This window comes from Coregonus lavaretus (genome assembly GCF_964263955.1).
Source record: "Coregonus lavaretus genome assembly, chromosome: 20".
Taxonomy (NCBI): domain Eukaryota; kingdom Metazoa; phylum Chordata; class Actinopteri; order Salmoniformes; family Salmonidae; genus Coregonus; species Coregonus lavaretus.
The window spans coordinates 10828533-10844155 of record NC_140007.1 but is presented as its reverse complement, the minus strand read 5'-3'; the positions used below and the strand labels follow the sequence as shown (position 1 = coordinate 10844155).

General features: G+C 42.8%; 1 protein-coding gene across 1 annotated transcript in view; it reads left to right on the top strand.

Moving 5' to 3' along the window:
* Window positions 1–10594, top strand: part of LOC311147610 (piezo-type mechanosensitive ion channel component 2-like) — a gene marked incomplete at both ends in the record, with an annotated part of 36449 nt that extends 25855 nt beyond the window's left edge. Inside the window, 21 exons of the mRNA XM_084184349.1 lie at window positions 74–194; window positions 289–357; window positions 468–634; window positions 796–995; window positions 1226–1387; window positions 5377–5649; window positions 5819–6077; window positions 6188–6376; window positions 6463–6664; window positions 6797–6929; window positions 7128–7275; window positions 7372–7586; window positions 7684–7842; window positions 7964–8111; window positions 8353–8541; window positions 8648–8740; window positions 8878–9047; window positions 9290–9406; window positions 9628–9707; window positions 9908–10136; window positions 10342–10594. Of these exons, the coding sequence (XP_084040475.1) occupies window positions 74–194; window positions 289–357; window positions 468–634; window positions 796–995; window positions 1226–1387; window positions 5377–5649; window positions 5819–6077; window positions 6188–6376; window positions 6463–6664; window positions 6797–6929; window positions 7128–7275; window positions 7372–7586; window positions 7684–7842; window positions 7964–8111; window positions 8353–8541; window positions 8648–8740; window positions 8878–9047; window positions 9290–9406; window positions 9628–9707; window positions 9908–10136; window positions 10342–10594 (3576 nt within the window). The remainder of the gene's footprint in view (window positions 1–73; window positions 195–288; window positions 358–467; window positions 635–795; window positions 996–1225; window positions 1388–5376; window positions 5650–5818; window positions 6078–6187; window positions 6377–6462; window positions 6665–6796; window positions 6930–7127; window positions 7276–7371; window positions 7587–7683; window positions 7843–7963; window positions 8112–8352; window positions 8542–8647; window positions 8741–8877; window positions 9048–9289; window positions 9407–9627; window positions 9708–9907; window positions 10137–10341) is intronic.
* Between the last annotated feature and the right edge of the window lie 5029 nt (window positions 10595–15623).

The following is a 15623-nucleotide window of genomic DNA, read 5'->3' as shown; positions in this document are numbered from 1 at the left end:
CAAAGAGTAGTAAAATTGTATTTGTGTATGTTGTTGAATGTGATGTCAAACTGTGTGCCTCCTTTCTCCACAGTTAGCCTATGAGGCATGGGTCACAAGCTCCAAAGCAGCCCTGAATCTGCACAAAAAAGAAGAGAAGAAGATGAAAAAAGAGGAGAAGAGGAGGGCAAAGAGAGAGCTGCAGAGACAGCAAGGTAAGAGGGTCTCGTTTGCATGGGACTGTTTGCATAATGTTGTCATAGAGACAGAATAACTAATGTATTATTTTGTGTCTTTGTCTGATCCAAGGCATTGAGAGGGCCGAGTCTCATCAGGACGAGTTGGAGGTGGAAGAGAGAGATGAAGAGGAGGAGAAAGGTAAACATTCCACCTCTACAGACCCTTCGTGGATATACAGTAGAATAACTCTAGAAGTCCTTGTACTGCTTCTAACTTGATAGGTTTCTAACGATTCTGTCCTCTCACAGGAAACACATTTCAGAGGATCATCGACACACTCAAGTTTTTATGGGTGTTTATCCTGTCCCTTTTGGATGACGTCACTGAGGGCCTTAACTCGTTCTGCAAAGATAACCAGGACATCTCCAAAGTGCTGCGCTTTGAGAGGGCTCTTCTAGGCCAGCAACAGAAAAAGGTGTAGAAACATTCATCCACTCTACCTCTCCATGATGATTTTCATTAATTGCAGGGAATCCTTCATTTGACTTCACTCAATTGAACTCTGTTTTAATTATGTCCTGCCTGCAGTGATGATAAAACTAAAAGACACAATCTTTTCCCCTGTTCCTTCTACAGGGGAAAGAGGTGTCACAGGAGAGTGTGAAGCGCTTCTATGAGAACTGGATGTCTAGGCAGAACACTCTGGCCTCACTGGAAGACCAAGATGACATAGTTCTCCCCGTCTCCTCCCCACCACCTGTACCCTCATCACCGCGAGGTTACTCAAAGCTCAAACACGCCCACTCCAAAATCTCCTGGGGCAGCAGCTTGTCCAGGTCTGCATTGATGTAACACCTACATAGTCATGATTAGTTTATTCATGAAATTAATTTATATTCCATAAGTAGACTGCATGTATTATACAGAACTGATTACTTTTAAATTAATGATGGAGTAGTATTTTCTAATATTATGTTATTCTGTATTATAACCTCTGTATGGAGGCTTTATGAATGGCCTCATATGTCCAGGATGGTCATCATGTATCCCTGTCATCATGTCTTAGCTGCATGACGGATGAGACCCTGCTTGGGTCTCGAGAGCCCACTCTGGATGAGCTGGATGTCCCTCCTGTACTCCAGCCAGCTGCCGAGCAACTCAGACGGAAACTACTGAAAACTGCCAACCTGGACCTTGGCTCATTTGACAGCGAAGACCCTCCACCAAGGTGATGTTTTTTTGTTGTTGATTTATTAGGATCCCCATTAGCCGACGCCAATGGCGACAGCTAGTCTTACTGTGGTCCAACACATAAATGAAATACATTACAGACAAAATACTTTACAATTGACATACATTTAAAAACATTACAATGTAGTGTGTGTGTGCATCTATCAGTTACTTATACATGTCAGTACATACACACAACAAGTAGGTCACATGGGGGAGAGGTGTTATGCCGTGAGGTGTTGCTTTATTTGTTTTTTTAAACCAGGTTTGCTGTTCACTTGTGCCATATAAGATGTAAGGGAGTTCCATGCACTCGTGGCTCAGTATAATACTGTACGTTTCCTTGAATTTGTTCTGGACCTGGGGACTGTGAAAATACCCCTGATGACATGTCTGGTGGGGTAAGTACAGGGGTGTAAAGTACTTAAGTAAAAATACTTTAAAGTACTACTTAAGTAGTTTTTTTGGGTATCTGTACTTTACGTTACTATTTATATTTTTGACTACTTTTACTTTTACTTCACTACATTCCTAAAGAAAATATTGTACTTTTTACTCCGTACATTTTCCCTGACAACCAAAAGTACTCATTACATTTTGAATGCTTAGCAGGACGGGAAAATAGTCAGATTCACGCACTTATCAAGAGAACACGTGGTCAGCCCTACTGCCTCTGGTCTGGCGGACTCACTAACCACAAATGCATCTTTTGTAAATAATGTCTGAGTGTTGGAGTGTGCCCCTGGCTATCAAACATTTAAAAAAAACAAGACAATTGTGCTGTCTGCTTTGCTAAATAATAGGAATTTAAAATATTTAACTTTTGATACTTAAGTATTTTTTAGCAATTATATTTACTTTGTATATTTAAAACCAAATACTTTTAGACTTTTACTCAAGTAGTATTTTACTGGCTGACTTTCACTTTTACTTGAGTAACTTTCTATTAAGGTATCTATACTTTTACTCATGTATGACAATTGGGTACTTTTTCCACCACTGGGTAAGTGTGTGTGTCAGTGCTGTGTGTAAGTTGACTATGCAAACAATTAGCAATTTCCAACACATTAATGTTTCTTATAAAAACAAGAAGTGACTCAGTCAGTCTTTCCTCAACTCTTAGCCAAGAGAGACTGGCATGCATAGTATTAATACAATGAAGAGTAAGACGTGCCACTCTGTTCTGGGTCAGCTACAGCTGAACTAGATCTTTCTTTGCACTACTTGACCATATGACTGAACAATAATCAAGATAAGACAAAACTAGAGCCTGCAAAACTTGGTTTTTGGAGCGTGGTGTCAAAAAATCAGAGCATCTCTTTATTACGGACAGACCACTCCCCATCTTTACAACCATTTAATCTATATGTTTTGACCATGACAGTTTACAATCAAAGGTAACACCAAGTACAAGACCAAAGAGCTCTCCAAGGATGTCAGGGACAAGATTGTAGACCTACACAAGGCTGGAATGGGCTACAAGACCATCGCCAAGCAGCTTGGTGAGAAGGTGACAACAGTTGGTGCGATTATTCGTAAATGGAAGAAACACAAAATAACTGTCAATCTCCATCGGCCTGGGGCTCCATGCAAGATCTCACCTCGTGGAGTTGCAATGATCATGAGAACGGTGAGGAATCAGCCCAGAACTACACAGGAGGATCTTGTCAATGATCTCAAGGCAGCTGGGACCATAGTCACCAAGAAAACAATTGGTAACACACTACGCCGTGAAGGACTGAAATCCTGCAGCGCCCGCAAGGTCCCCCTGCTCAAGAAAGCACATATACAGGCCCGTCTGAAGTTTGCCAATGAACATCTGAATGATTCAGAGTAGAACTGGGTGAAAGTGTTGTGGTCAGATGAGACCAAAATCGAGCTCTTTGGCATCAACTCAACTCACCGTGTTTGGAGGAGGAGGAATGCTGCCCATGACCCCAAGAACACCATCCCCACCATCAAACATGGAGGTGCAAACCTGGTGGCCAACTACAAGAAACATCTGACCTCTGTGACTGCCAACAAGGGTTTTGCCACCAAGTACTAAGTCATGTTTTGCAGAGGGGTCAAATACTTATTTCCCTCATTAAAATGCAAATCAATTTATAACATTTTTTACATGTGTTTTTCTGGATTTTTCTGTTGTTATTCTGTCTCTCACTGTTCAAATAAACATACCATTAAAATTATAGACTGATCATGTCTTTGTCAGTGGGCAAATGTACAAAATCAGCAGGGCAGGCGATCAAATACTTTTTTCCCTCACTGTAGGAGTGGCTATAGAGTCAGCTACCATCCTCAGTAGCTTTCCATCTAAATTGTCAATGCCAAGAGGTTTGTCATTATTGATCGATAACAATACTTTTTCCACCTCTCCCACACTAACAAAATTAAAACTTGCAATGCTTTTCTTTCATTATTAGTTTTTTTATGCATGAGTATGATGGCTCACTGTTCGTTGTTGGCATTTCCTGCCTAAGTTTGCCCACTTTGCCAATGAAGTAATCATTAAAATAATTGGCAACATCAAATGGTTTTGTGATGAATAAGCCGTCTGATTTGATGAAAGATGGAGTTGAATTTGTCTTTCTGCCCATAATTTCATTTAAAGTACTCCAAAGTTTTTTCCCATCATTCTTTATAGCATTGATCTTGGCTTCATAATAGAGTTTCTTCTTCTTTTTGTTGATTTTAGTCACATAATTTCTCATCTTGCTGTAACTCAGCCAGTCAGATGTGCAGCCAGACATATTAGCCACTCCTTTTGCCTTATCACTTTCAACCGTACAGTTTTTAAATTCCTCATCAATCCATGGAGCCTAAACAGTTCTAACAAGATATAGCCACTATATTGTGATCACTGCATCCAATGGGTACAGATACAGCTTTAGAACAAAGTTCTACAGTATTAGTAAAACTGTGATTAATACATGTGGATGATCTTGTTCATGTAGTGTTTTGAAAACACCCTGGTAGGTTGATTAATAACCTGAACCGGATTACAGGCACTGGTTACAGTGAGAAGCTTCCTCTTGAGCAGACAGCTTGTGTCACGGTTTCGGCCGAGGCTGCCTCTCTTCCTTGTTCGGGCAGGCTTCGGCGTTCGTTGTCTCCGGAATACTAGCTGCCACCGTTGCATGTTTCTATGTTCGTTTGCTTTTGTCTGTTTGTTGTGACACCTGTTCTCGTTTAGTGTAATTAGTGTCCTATAAGTTTCTCGTTGTGTTTGTCTAGTGTTGTGTGTGATTGATTTATTTCTGTCGTGTGTTGTGCTTGTTATTTACTTATTCGCTCGGTTGAGCTTTACTCCACTGTGTTGGAGCGTTTTACGCACATGGTTAGTGCGCCTTTTGTTTTGTCGCCTTCGTGCGTAGTTTCGCCTTCGGGCAAGTTTGTTCGTATTTTCCTTGTTGGAAATAGCACTAAAGTCTTTTGGACTATACTTCGGTGTCCTGCGCTTGATTCCACCACTACACCCACCTACAGCATTCCTGACAGCTTGGTGAAAACCAGTCAATATTCAGGTCTCCAAGAAAGTAGACCTCTCTGTTTACATCACATACACTATCAAGCATTTCACACATATTATTTAGATACTGACTGTTAGCACTTGGTGGCCTATAGCAACACCCCAAAAGAAAAAGCTTTAGATGTGACAGGTGAACCTGCAACCACAACACCTCAATAACACTTGACATAAGATCTTCTCTAAGCATTACAGTGATATGGCTCTGAATATTTACAGCAACAACTCCCCCTCCTGTCTCTTCTATAGATGTTATATATCTGTATTGCTACTACTGTATCATCAAATGAATTATCTAAGTGGTGACCTCACTTATGCACTTATGGTTTTCTCTACTCTGTATACCAGACTTAGTATATATTGTTGCATATCTACTCACTCTCTATACACCTTTATATAAACTCTCCCATCTTCATAATGTCTGACTGCATCTTATTACTTTCTATAATTACATTTTTCAGCAGCCATGACGATACTGTTCCTGATAAGGAGGACAATGAAGGAGAGGATGCGTGTAAAAAGGAGGGGGAGTATACAGTGGAGGAGGAGTATAGAATGGAGAAGAAGGAATGGAGGGAGGAAGAAGAGGAGGAGAGGGAAAAAGCTGTGATGTTTTCAGGATTTATCTCCCTGGACTATCTGGAGTGTGATGAGAAGAGCGAAGATTTCCCAGACTCCCCCCGGCCTCTGAGTGAGACCAGGCACCTCACGGCCAGTGAGCTCCTGCTCAACAAGTCAGTCATGGGAGATTGGGACTTTGTGGTTTTTCTGGTTACAATTGTGGTATAGTCAAGTGGACCCATTCAGTTGTGTCACATTACCTCGTAGTAAATTAAAGTTGAGTATCACACATTTTATTTACACTTCAGGATACTCACGTACTGCGTTTGCCCTCTATTGCAGCATGTTTGATAACGATGAAATTGAAGAGTCTGATAAGTTCTTCCAGTCTCTCCCGAGGCACCTGAGACTGGTGTTTGCCCTGTACAACACCATGGTGTCGAAGTCAGAGATGCTGTGCTACTTTGTGATCATCCTGAACCACATGGTGTCTGCCTCCCTGCTCAGCCTGATCCTGCCCATCCTTATCTTCCTCTGGGCCATGCTGTCTGTGCCACGCCCAACCAAGCGCTTCTGGATGACTGCCATCATCTACACAGAGGTACACACAGCAGGCACCCCCAATGGAGTGATATTTTGATTGGCTGGTTGGTTGATTGATTGGTTAGATGGATGGATGGTTGATTGATTGATGATTCCTATCTCTTCCAGCTGATTGTGGTGGTCAAGTATTTTTCCCAGTTTGGCTTTTTCCCCTGGACTACCTCGGCCTACCGAGGCATCAATGCAGAGCGGCCCTTTGCTCTGCCCAACATCATTGGGGTAGAGAAGAAATATGGCTATGTTCTCTTTGACTTGATACAAATCCTGGCTCTGTTCTTCCATCGCTCCATTCTAAAGGTACTGACGGGAATGGTGGTTTCTGTGTTACAAATATAGAATATACTAAAGCACAACATCTCAATACATTCTTCTTCTCTCCGTAGTGCCACGGTCTTTGGGATAACAAAGAGGTGGAGATGCCGGACTTCTTCAAGAAGTTGAAGAAGAAGACGGAGAAGATGAAGATGAGTGGAGGAGAAAAAGCAGGGGATCAACTGAAGCGAAGACTACCCTGCCTCCCTCTCCAGGCCTCGACTGCATCCTTGTTTTGCAGATGTGGAAATGCCAACTCCACTGAGAGAGAGAGTACATACATTCAGTAGCATAAGCATAGTGCAGAAAAAATGTATTTGTTTGAAAGCATGTTGAAGTGGGGTGTTGCCTGGACAGATGTGAAACGTTACCCAACCTGAATATACGAATGGGATATTCTTGCAGGTGATATGCAGCTCAAAAAGCGCCACTCCAAGAAGAAGAGGCACCACAATAAAGTTCCCCTGACCAGGAAGGAGAGGATTAAAAAGCTGATCAGAGAAAGGATGCTGGAGGCTAAAGCTGCTATCATAGAAGTGTGAGCATTTAGTGCACTATCATGTACTGATATGTATTGTAGGTGTGTTAAATTACATATCTCCAGTGATAAATGGCCGTTTACAAACAAGTCCAGGAAGCAGCACTTTTGACTGGACATGAATGGATCTTTAAGTACTGGTTTTTGGTTTCAAAATGAATGAATATTTTCAGCCATGGTCGTCTTTTGTCTTCGCAGTGCCCTGCACATATACCTACCCATCAGGCAGTTCTTCTATGACATAATTCACCCAGAGTACAGCCCAGTGTGTGACGTCTACGCTCTCATGTTTCTGATTGACGTGGTCAACTTCATTGTCATCATATTTGGATACTGGGCTTTTGGGGTAAGTGCCTGTTTGAGTCAAAATTGTATTTGGAAAGCTATTAAGCCTACGTTTCAAGTGCATTTCTTTCACTGTTTTCTTTTTGTGTCGGAACAGAAACACAGTGCTGCTGCTGACATCACAGATGCTCTTGGGGAGGACCAGGTCCCATCGGCCTTCCTGGTCATGCTGCTCATCCAGTTTGGGACCATGATAGTGGACCGCGCTCTGTACCTCCGCAAAACCCTAATGGGAAAATGTGTCTTCCAAGTGGTGCTGGTGTTTGGTATCCACTTTTGGATGTTTTTCATACTCCCTGGGGTGACTGAGAGGTCAGAGTTGATATTTATTAAAGTGTAAATGAACATGTAATAATAAAAAAAGGAGCTGCTTATTGACATGTTTCATTGTCATTCTCTTGTGTTCTAGGAGATTCAACATGAACCAGGTGGCACAGTTGTGGTACTTTGTGAAGTGCATCTACTTTGGCCTCTCTGCTTACCAGATCAAGTGTGGCTACCCAAATAGTGTGCTGGGAAACTTCCTGACCAAGAACTACAACTACCTCAACCTATTCCTTTTTCAAGGGTACAGTCGATGCTCTATGATAGATAAGCAAAGCCAAGTTGAAAAGCAATACACTTCCTTGTAAGGGTCTTAGATAATCCCATAATACCAGTGCATTGGGTTGTCCCTGTCTCCTCCTCAGGTTCCGCCTAGTTCCGTTCCTCATAGAGCTGCGTGCCGTGATGGACTGGGTCTGGACCGACACCACCCTCAGCCTAGGCAGCTGGATCTGTGTCGAGGACATTTATGCCAACATCTTCATACTCAAGTGCTGGAGGGAGTCGGAGAAGGTAACTGGGATGCCCAACTGCCAATAGGCTGGTAACTAATCTCTGTAGAGAGTATATCTGATTGATAGTTGATGTTGAATCACTGTAGAATTAAAGGGGTTTGTCAGTCTTCATGTTCGTTTCATGTCTATGAACACTAGATTGTACTAAGTATTCTTGTATCAAGAACAATTGTGTGTTAAACTTGAACTGATTGAAATTGTGTTGAACTATGAATAATTTATGTCTGTTATTTGTACAGAGATACCCACACACCCCAGGGCAGAAGAAGAAAAAGGTGGTGAAGTATGGCATGGGCGGATTCATCATATTCTTCCTCATCAGCGTCATCTGGTTCCCCCTCCTCTTCATGTCATTGGTCAAGTCAGTGGCTGGAGTGACCAATCAGCCTCTAGATGTCTCTATTCAGCTCAGCATAGCAGGATATGAGGTTTGCGATGGCCCCATCAGCTCACAATCGCTCTATTTTATGTAACGTTTTCTTCTTCTGTGAAACTGTTAGTGCTGGTGTTGTTTTCTGTGTGTGTTTCTCACAGCCACTGTTCACAATGAGTGCCCAGGAGCAGAACCTGGTGCCATACTCAGTGGCAGGCCTCAACCGGCTCACCAACCTCTATGCCACTCACCCGGTAAGAGTGTTCTCCATCTCGCCACAACAAGTTGCAAGTTTGAGGGGCTGTGGAATCGACCCTAAGGACCTCTGACATAATCCTCTCTCTCTCTACATCTCTCTCTCTCGCTACCTCTGTCTCATTCTCTCTCTTAGTCAGCCATGCAGTTCCTTGGGAACTACATGGCTGAGGACATTGTCATTGCAAAGATCAAGAGTGATGCCAGTCTGCTGTGGAGCATCAGCCCTGCCAGCCGTGACGCTATGATCCATGAACTCAGCAACTCCACCCATATCTACATCACCCTGCGATGGGTACTACTCAGGTACATACAGTGTAGGAGGATCAGCTACTAACAAGGGTTGGATAGGGCTCTGGATTGGTTATATGTGAACAGGGTGTAACACCATTAACTCAAGGACTGACTTTTTGTAAATGCCAAGACCGTATGATTAGTGCCATAAACATATGCCATATGATACAGCCATAAACAACTAAATGTAACCAGTTAGTGATAGTGGTTGTGATTTCACTCTGTGAGCGTGTACGTGTGCCCCTCCTCCCCAGGAATGTATCTCTGTCGATGAACGTGGAGACCATTGGGGAACACACTGTGAAGTATGAGGACCGTGCCCTGAGGGACCAGATAGTTCAGATGCTCAAAGGGACACGCAGTGACTCTGTGTGAGTCTCATCTTCACAGCACTCTCACTATATCATCAACCGTTATTAGAGTTTACAGCCACAGTCAACATTACATCAATAACATAACCTTAACTCTGAAAGATAATTGTAAAGGAACTTATTACATTCAAAATAACCCCAACTATAAAAGAGATGATCACAATGGTTATTGTATATTGGTGTTGATATGCTCAACAACTGTCATTCATTCTCTCTGATAGGATCATTGAGTCTCTCCTGCCCAAGTTCATCAGAGGTCCCGGAGGACCTGAGTCCAAGATGGCCACCCGTCTGAAAGTAGGTTAGTGACCCTCTATCCAACCATCATACTGTATAGAACTCTCAAATTCAACTCCGGACCTCGTAGGGTAAGAGTTCAATACCCCTGGTATAGAACATCAACATAACAAATGCAGATGCTTGTATAACTATGAATCTTAAAAAGTCACAGTCTCTGCTTGTTTTATTCAAATCTTCCCTGTCCCATCTGTAACACCACAGAACACTCTGATCGGCCTGAGGACCTGCAGACTTTTGCCTTCTTCTGGCCCCTGTCCATCAAACTACAGCGGGCAGAAGACAATGGAAGTGCAGAGGGGGGTCAGTGGTGGATAGTGGAGGAATGCACTCCTGGACAGGGGCTCGTCCAGAGCAGCTGCCACAGCATTGAGATAGTGGTGTTCAATGACAAAGTCAGCCCCTCCAGCCTGGATGCTCTTGCAGGACAGGGGTAGGTTAAAAAACAAAACACTCGCAATGCTTCCCCAGGAGCTATTTACATTTTGAGAGCACTATCCTTTTAACTTGATTTGTTCTCACTGCTAAATAAAGTCTCTTTGCCTTTTTCCATGGAATCCCATATGCTAATGTTGCTTGTCTGGCCTCAACCTTCAACCTGATACCACCTCCTGCAAAATTCCACCTTGCGTCGGCAGAATCGTGGGCCTGTACATGTCAGTGGTGCTGGTCGTCGGGAAGTTTGTCAGGGAATTCTTCAACGGGATATCCCGCTCCATTATGTTTGAGGAGCTGCCGTGTGTGGATCGGGTGTTGAAGCTCTGCACGGACATCTTTGTGGTGCGAGAGACTGGCGAGATGGAGCTGGAGGAAACACTGTTTGAGAAGCTCATCTTCCTGTATCGCTCACCGGAGACCATGATCAAGATGACTAGAGAGAAGAGCGACTAGCGAGCACGGTGACATTTGTTATGAAGAGGATGATTTGCTGATATAGGCCGTTGGTTCTTATCTTATCTGGGGTGTATTCATTACTCAGATTCATTTTGCAACAGAAACCATTTACACCGAACGGAAAGTTTTGTAACGAAAACTAGAGTTTATTGGACAAAATCAGGTAGGTTCCTCCCTGTTTCGTTTACTGTTTAAGAACCAAACAGTTAACATTGCAAGATATAATGAATACACCCCTGGAGTTGCACTTTTGATTGTATTCCTACTATACAATGTATTAATTTTTTCAGTGACTTTACAACAGAAGACCATAATCAAAAATGTGTCCCTAATGTTAAACAATTTAATTTTAGTCGCAACATTCTGAACATTGTAGATACAAATGTCTTGTATAAAGCTGACAGAAATATATTATGTAGAACAGACGTGTTTCGATCTCAACATTCTGTAACTTTACACACTGAACGACCCTGTTTCGTTCCACTGAAAAGCTAATCTAAAGTATTGATTCTCATTTCACACTGGTCCATGTACAGTATTTAATTCAATTAATAAAATATTTGAACTACAATGCCAAGTTCAGAGCTTTTAGCTTACTTTTACATATGACCCCTGAAGTGTTAACTTTTTAAGATCCACTCACGGTTCATGTTGCCAGGTAAGGCAGGAATTTAGCAATCTAGCAGACATTTATTTTTAGATAGGAGTTTTATTTCATTTTCTTAATGACAAATTAAATAAAAATCCATTCTGTTAGGTCTTCCGTCTCTCGACAAATCCTGATGTAACCCTTGCGTTGTCATCCATCACAAAGACAAGTTGGCCCGGGACAGTGACAAATCCTCTTGGCCCCGAAGAAAATCCACTACATGATGACGTACTCAGATTCTGCAAGATAAAGAGGAGAGAAAGCGTGTCAAGTTAGACTGATCTTAGAAACTATGGGCTAGTGATGGTAGCTAGCTATTTGTGCTAGTTGCTGAGAACTGCAGATTATCAGAGAGTAATGACCATAGACAATATATCTGATATAGAGCTGATATATTGTCCCACTATGTTCATAATCTGCAGGGTTCTATATCTATGGTAATGACAAATACTTGACTTGCCTAATAAAATCAGACTGATTTATTTGGCAAATACTTGACATGCTTACTTGGCAGCTGCAGTAAGTAGAAACAAAAACAAAAATCAGGTGTGATAGCCCACACAGCAAGAGGCAAAATCAAATCACATTTTATTTGCCATATGCGCCGAATACAACAGGTGTAGACCTTTCAGTGAAATGATTACTTGCAAGCCCTTAACCAACAATGCAGTTAAGAAAAATAAGTGTCAAGTAAAAAATAAAAATAATTAAAGAGCAGCTGTAAAATAAAATAACAGTAGGGAGGCTATATACAGGGGGTACCGGTACAGAGTCAATGTGCAGGGGCACAGGTTAGTCAATATTGTGTGATGGTTAGTGGGTGGTAGATTAATTCAATTAGTTTTAAATACTGTAGTGATTTCTGATTTGTCCTGTCAACACTCACATGCTATAGCCTTTGGTACGTAGACTTTGACGCTGGATTCGGCAACCTTCAGTGCCTCGACTTTGAACTGGGGTTTCAGTGCCGCACGCACTGCACTTGCGCAGATCGCAGAGAAGCGAATGTAGCTGCAGAGGACACAAGATAATCACACTTTAGCCAACAGGCCGAGGATATCATCTGAATTATACAAACTGCAATGTCATGTGTTCTTAAACCACGATGATACGCATGACAAAGCGTGGTATCACACCAAATAAAACAATTGATATAACTCACGGGAAACACGTTAGCTAGCTTTTCAAGTTCGTTGAACGTGTTAGCATGTCGGCTAGCTAGCCACTAGCTGGATAGTCATATCCATCACACCAGAGCTCTCAAGCAAATATGCAATTTAGTAACTACATCGTGTAAGTGCATCACCTTACAATCAGAATATAAGCTAAACGTAATATTGTTAAATATACAATACATTTACCTAAGGCCCGCTTGTCTCCAGTATGCAACCATTTTGCCAGCGATGTTCTGATCAAGGACAACTCCAAAATGTGCGTGATGACGTTGATAGCGTTGACTAGGCTTCTTCTTCTTCGTTGGGATTTGGTTGGTGGATCGCATCCAACTTTTAAGTGCATACACTGCCACCTACTGTACTGGTGTGTGAGGCCATTCACGGCCTACCTACATTAAATTGTTTGATAAGGTAATACAAAATTGGGGAAAAGGAAAATTGCCCCGCCAACTATTAGCCCTCTCTAAAAAACCCACCACCCCATTCCACTACTTAATCCTATCTAATCCTACTCCAGACCAATGGTCTGAGAGGACATAACACTACCACTCAACACTCCCTGCAGCTGTTTTGCAGTAAATCCTCTCAATCCCAAGTACTTCTCTGCCGCTGCCACCACAACCTCTATTTTCTGTGACTTTCAATCCATTTCTGCAGTACAATTGAAAACCATGACTATAAACGCTATAAAGCCCACCTTACTGAAACACATATTATTCCCATCACTCTCTCTTGGTCTCTGCCTGCTCACATGAATCCTCTCAGGATCCCTCACCCTGTACCCATCTTCGTCTATCACTCTCTTCACTGCTTCGGCATACAACACTTTCTGTACTATTCTAACCCTGGCAACCTTAATCTGCCTTTCTCTCACCGGACACCTCCGATCTCTAGCCCCATGGGCACCCCCATAACTAACACACATAACTTGCTCCACCAATGGCACACATCTCACATCTAGGCGTCTCCCTCCTACACACTGCTGCAACATGCCCATAAACTTGACACGTAAAATACTGTAGTATTTTCGTAACAAAAGTTATCATGGGATAAAAGACACTTCCCTTCCTACCTTGACCTTATCTGGCAAAACTGCATAAAAACTCAGCATAACAGACAATGTCTTCTCCATTTCCCCACCGGATCTATGTCTCACCAAATGGCGGGCATCACCTACACCGTGAATCTTCGATTTCAACTGCTCCTCCTCAACACTTAATGCCACCCCCGTTATCACTCCTTTCAACAGTGCCCTGCTCCGGAGAGCAAAGCAAGTCACAATTATTTTCCCTAATCGCATAATCCGGAGCGCCCACTCCCTCTGGGGTGGAGGAAACACAATAAATAATCACAAGTCCACTCCGAGTTACCTTCACCAACTCAACAGTCCCCAACCTCTTCTCCACCCAACCTGACACCACATATGGATCAGCCAAAATTCAAGGATCCATTCTCTCTACAAATCTCACCCCCACTGAGCCAGAATTATCCTCATCATCCTCGGGACGAGGCCCAAACTAGGCGGTCCTCACCGTAGGTACTTCATCCTCACTCTCATCAGGTTCGATCTCTGAACTACTGGAGCACGTATCCCTCTTTTTGCACTTGACGCCAACCTTCCTCACCACACTGCTTCCCTCTACACTCAACTTCTTCTCAGCAGTCATCACTGCACCTGCCACCACAGTTTATTCATCCTCACTCTCATCCAGTGTCGCCAACTTAGCAACTTTGTCGCCATATTTAGCGAGTTTTCACACCCCTCTAGCGACACATTTTCTAAAAAGCGACTAGCGACAAATCTAGCGACTTTTTCTGGTGTTATTGGAGACTTTTGGAGACTCTGATGTGAAAGCATGTATCGTTCTTACACTTCTCAACGAGCTGTGGGTGCTTTGTTACCCCCGTCCCAAAGCACTCACAGGCGGCCCAGTCCTCGCGCAGCAGTCCCTCCCAGCTGCAGTCAGAGCAGGAGATGTTCACCCCTCCGCGTCCAGACACAAATGAATCGCGCATGCGGGAAGCTGCCGCTGGCTGATCCCGCCCTGGCTTACATTCAGGGCGGGATGTAAATGTAGGGTGTTTTTAACTCACTTTTTGTCACTCCCACAACGTTATTCCTCTCTCCTACAGCATCCATCACAATTATATGCACATGGCCAATTATGCAAATTAGGTGATGACGTCATTTAGGGACTTCTAGTGACTTTTAGGACAGCCAATAGCTACTTTCCTTACTGAGGAGTTGGCAACACTGCTCTTGTCACGTTCAATTTCCTCCTCAAGCGCTTCCAAAAGTTCTGTGAGATTCTCCATTCCATATCCACTCAAAACATATCCACTTTTCTCTTTTTTTTCTTGTCCACCATCTTCTCCTTCACCAGATCTTCCAGAAGGCTTGTGCAATCCCCTACTCCATATTTATTCATAACATGTTCCACTTTCTTCCTTTTTTTCTCCTGTCCACCATCTTACCGCGTGTCCCATGAACCAAGGACAGCGTTGACTCTTCTTCTTCTTCTTTGGTATAATGGCGTTCGCAAACAACTGGATGTGCATTCCGCCATCTACTGTTCGGGTGGATAATAAAGATTCCAAAAAGGAAATAATGCAGAGTAAAAAGAAAATTCATACAAACTATAGAAAAAAAGAGAGTTAAACTAAACCAAAATCAACCAGCTTTTCTGTTAAAGTCCCAAACTCTAATCAGGACCTTGCACAGGTCCAGAAGGATCCTGTGAGGGCGGGACATTTTCTGGCGACAGTAGTCCTTGCAGTGCTTCTGCTGTGAAGTCTTGGAGCCCCAAAACATTTTCTTGGACACTTGTGTAGTACAATTAATAACTGTGGAAATATATGCTACAAAATCTACCTTCTTCACAATGAGTGTATCCAGATCTCTTGATTAATGTAAAACATTTGCAACTGGTTGCGGTGCAATGTGCATCCACCACCATATGTTCTTCAGCACTGTGGCCTCTTGAACCTTCGACTCTCTTCACCGTGTACACATAGGAGATCTGCTGTAAAGCCCTGATCCTTGACACCTCAACCTCTTTCACCCTAACAGGGCAAAGAAGTACAACATATGATCCTCACCACAGTTGCAACATTTTCCATTCACAGATTCTACAATAACATACTTGTCTGCAAACATTTCACGTGTGGCCATATCTTATGCAATTCCCACACTGTAGTGGTT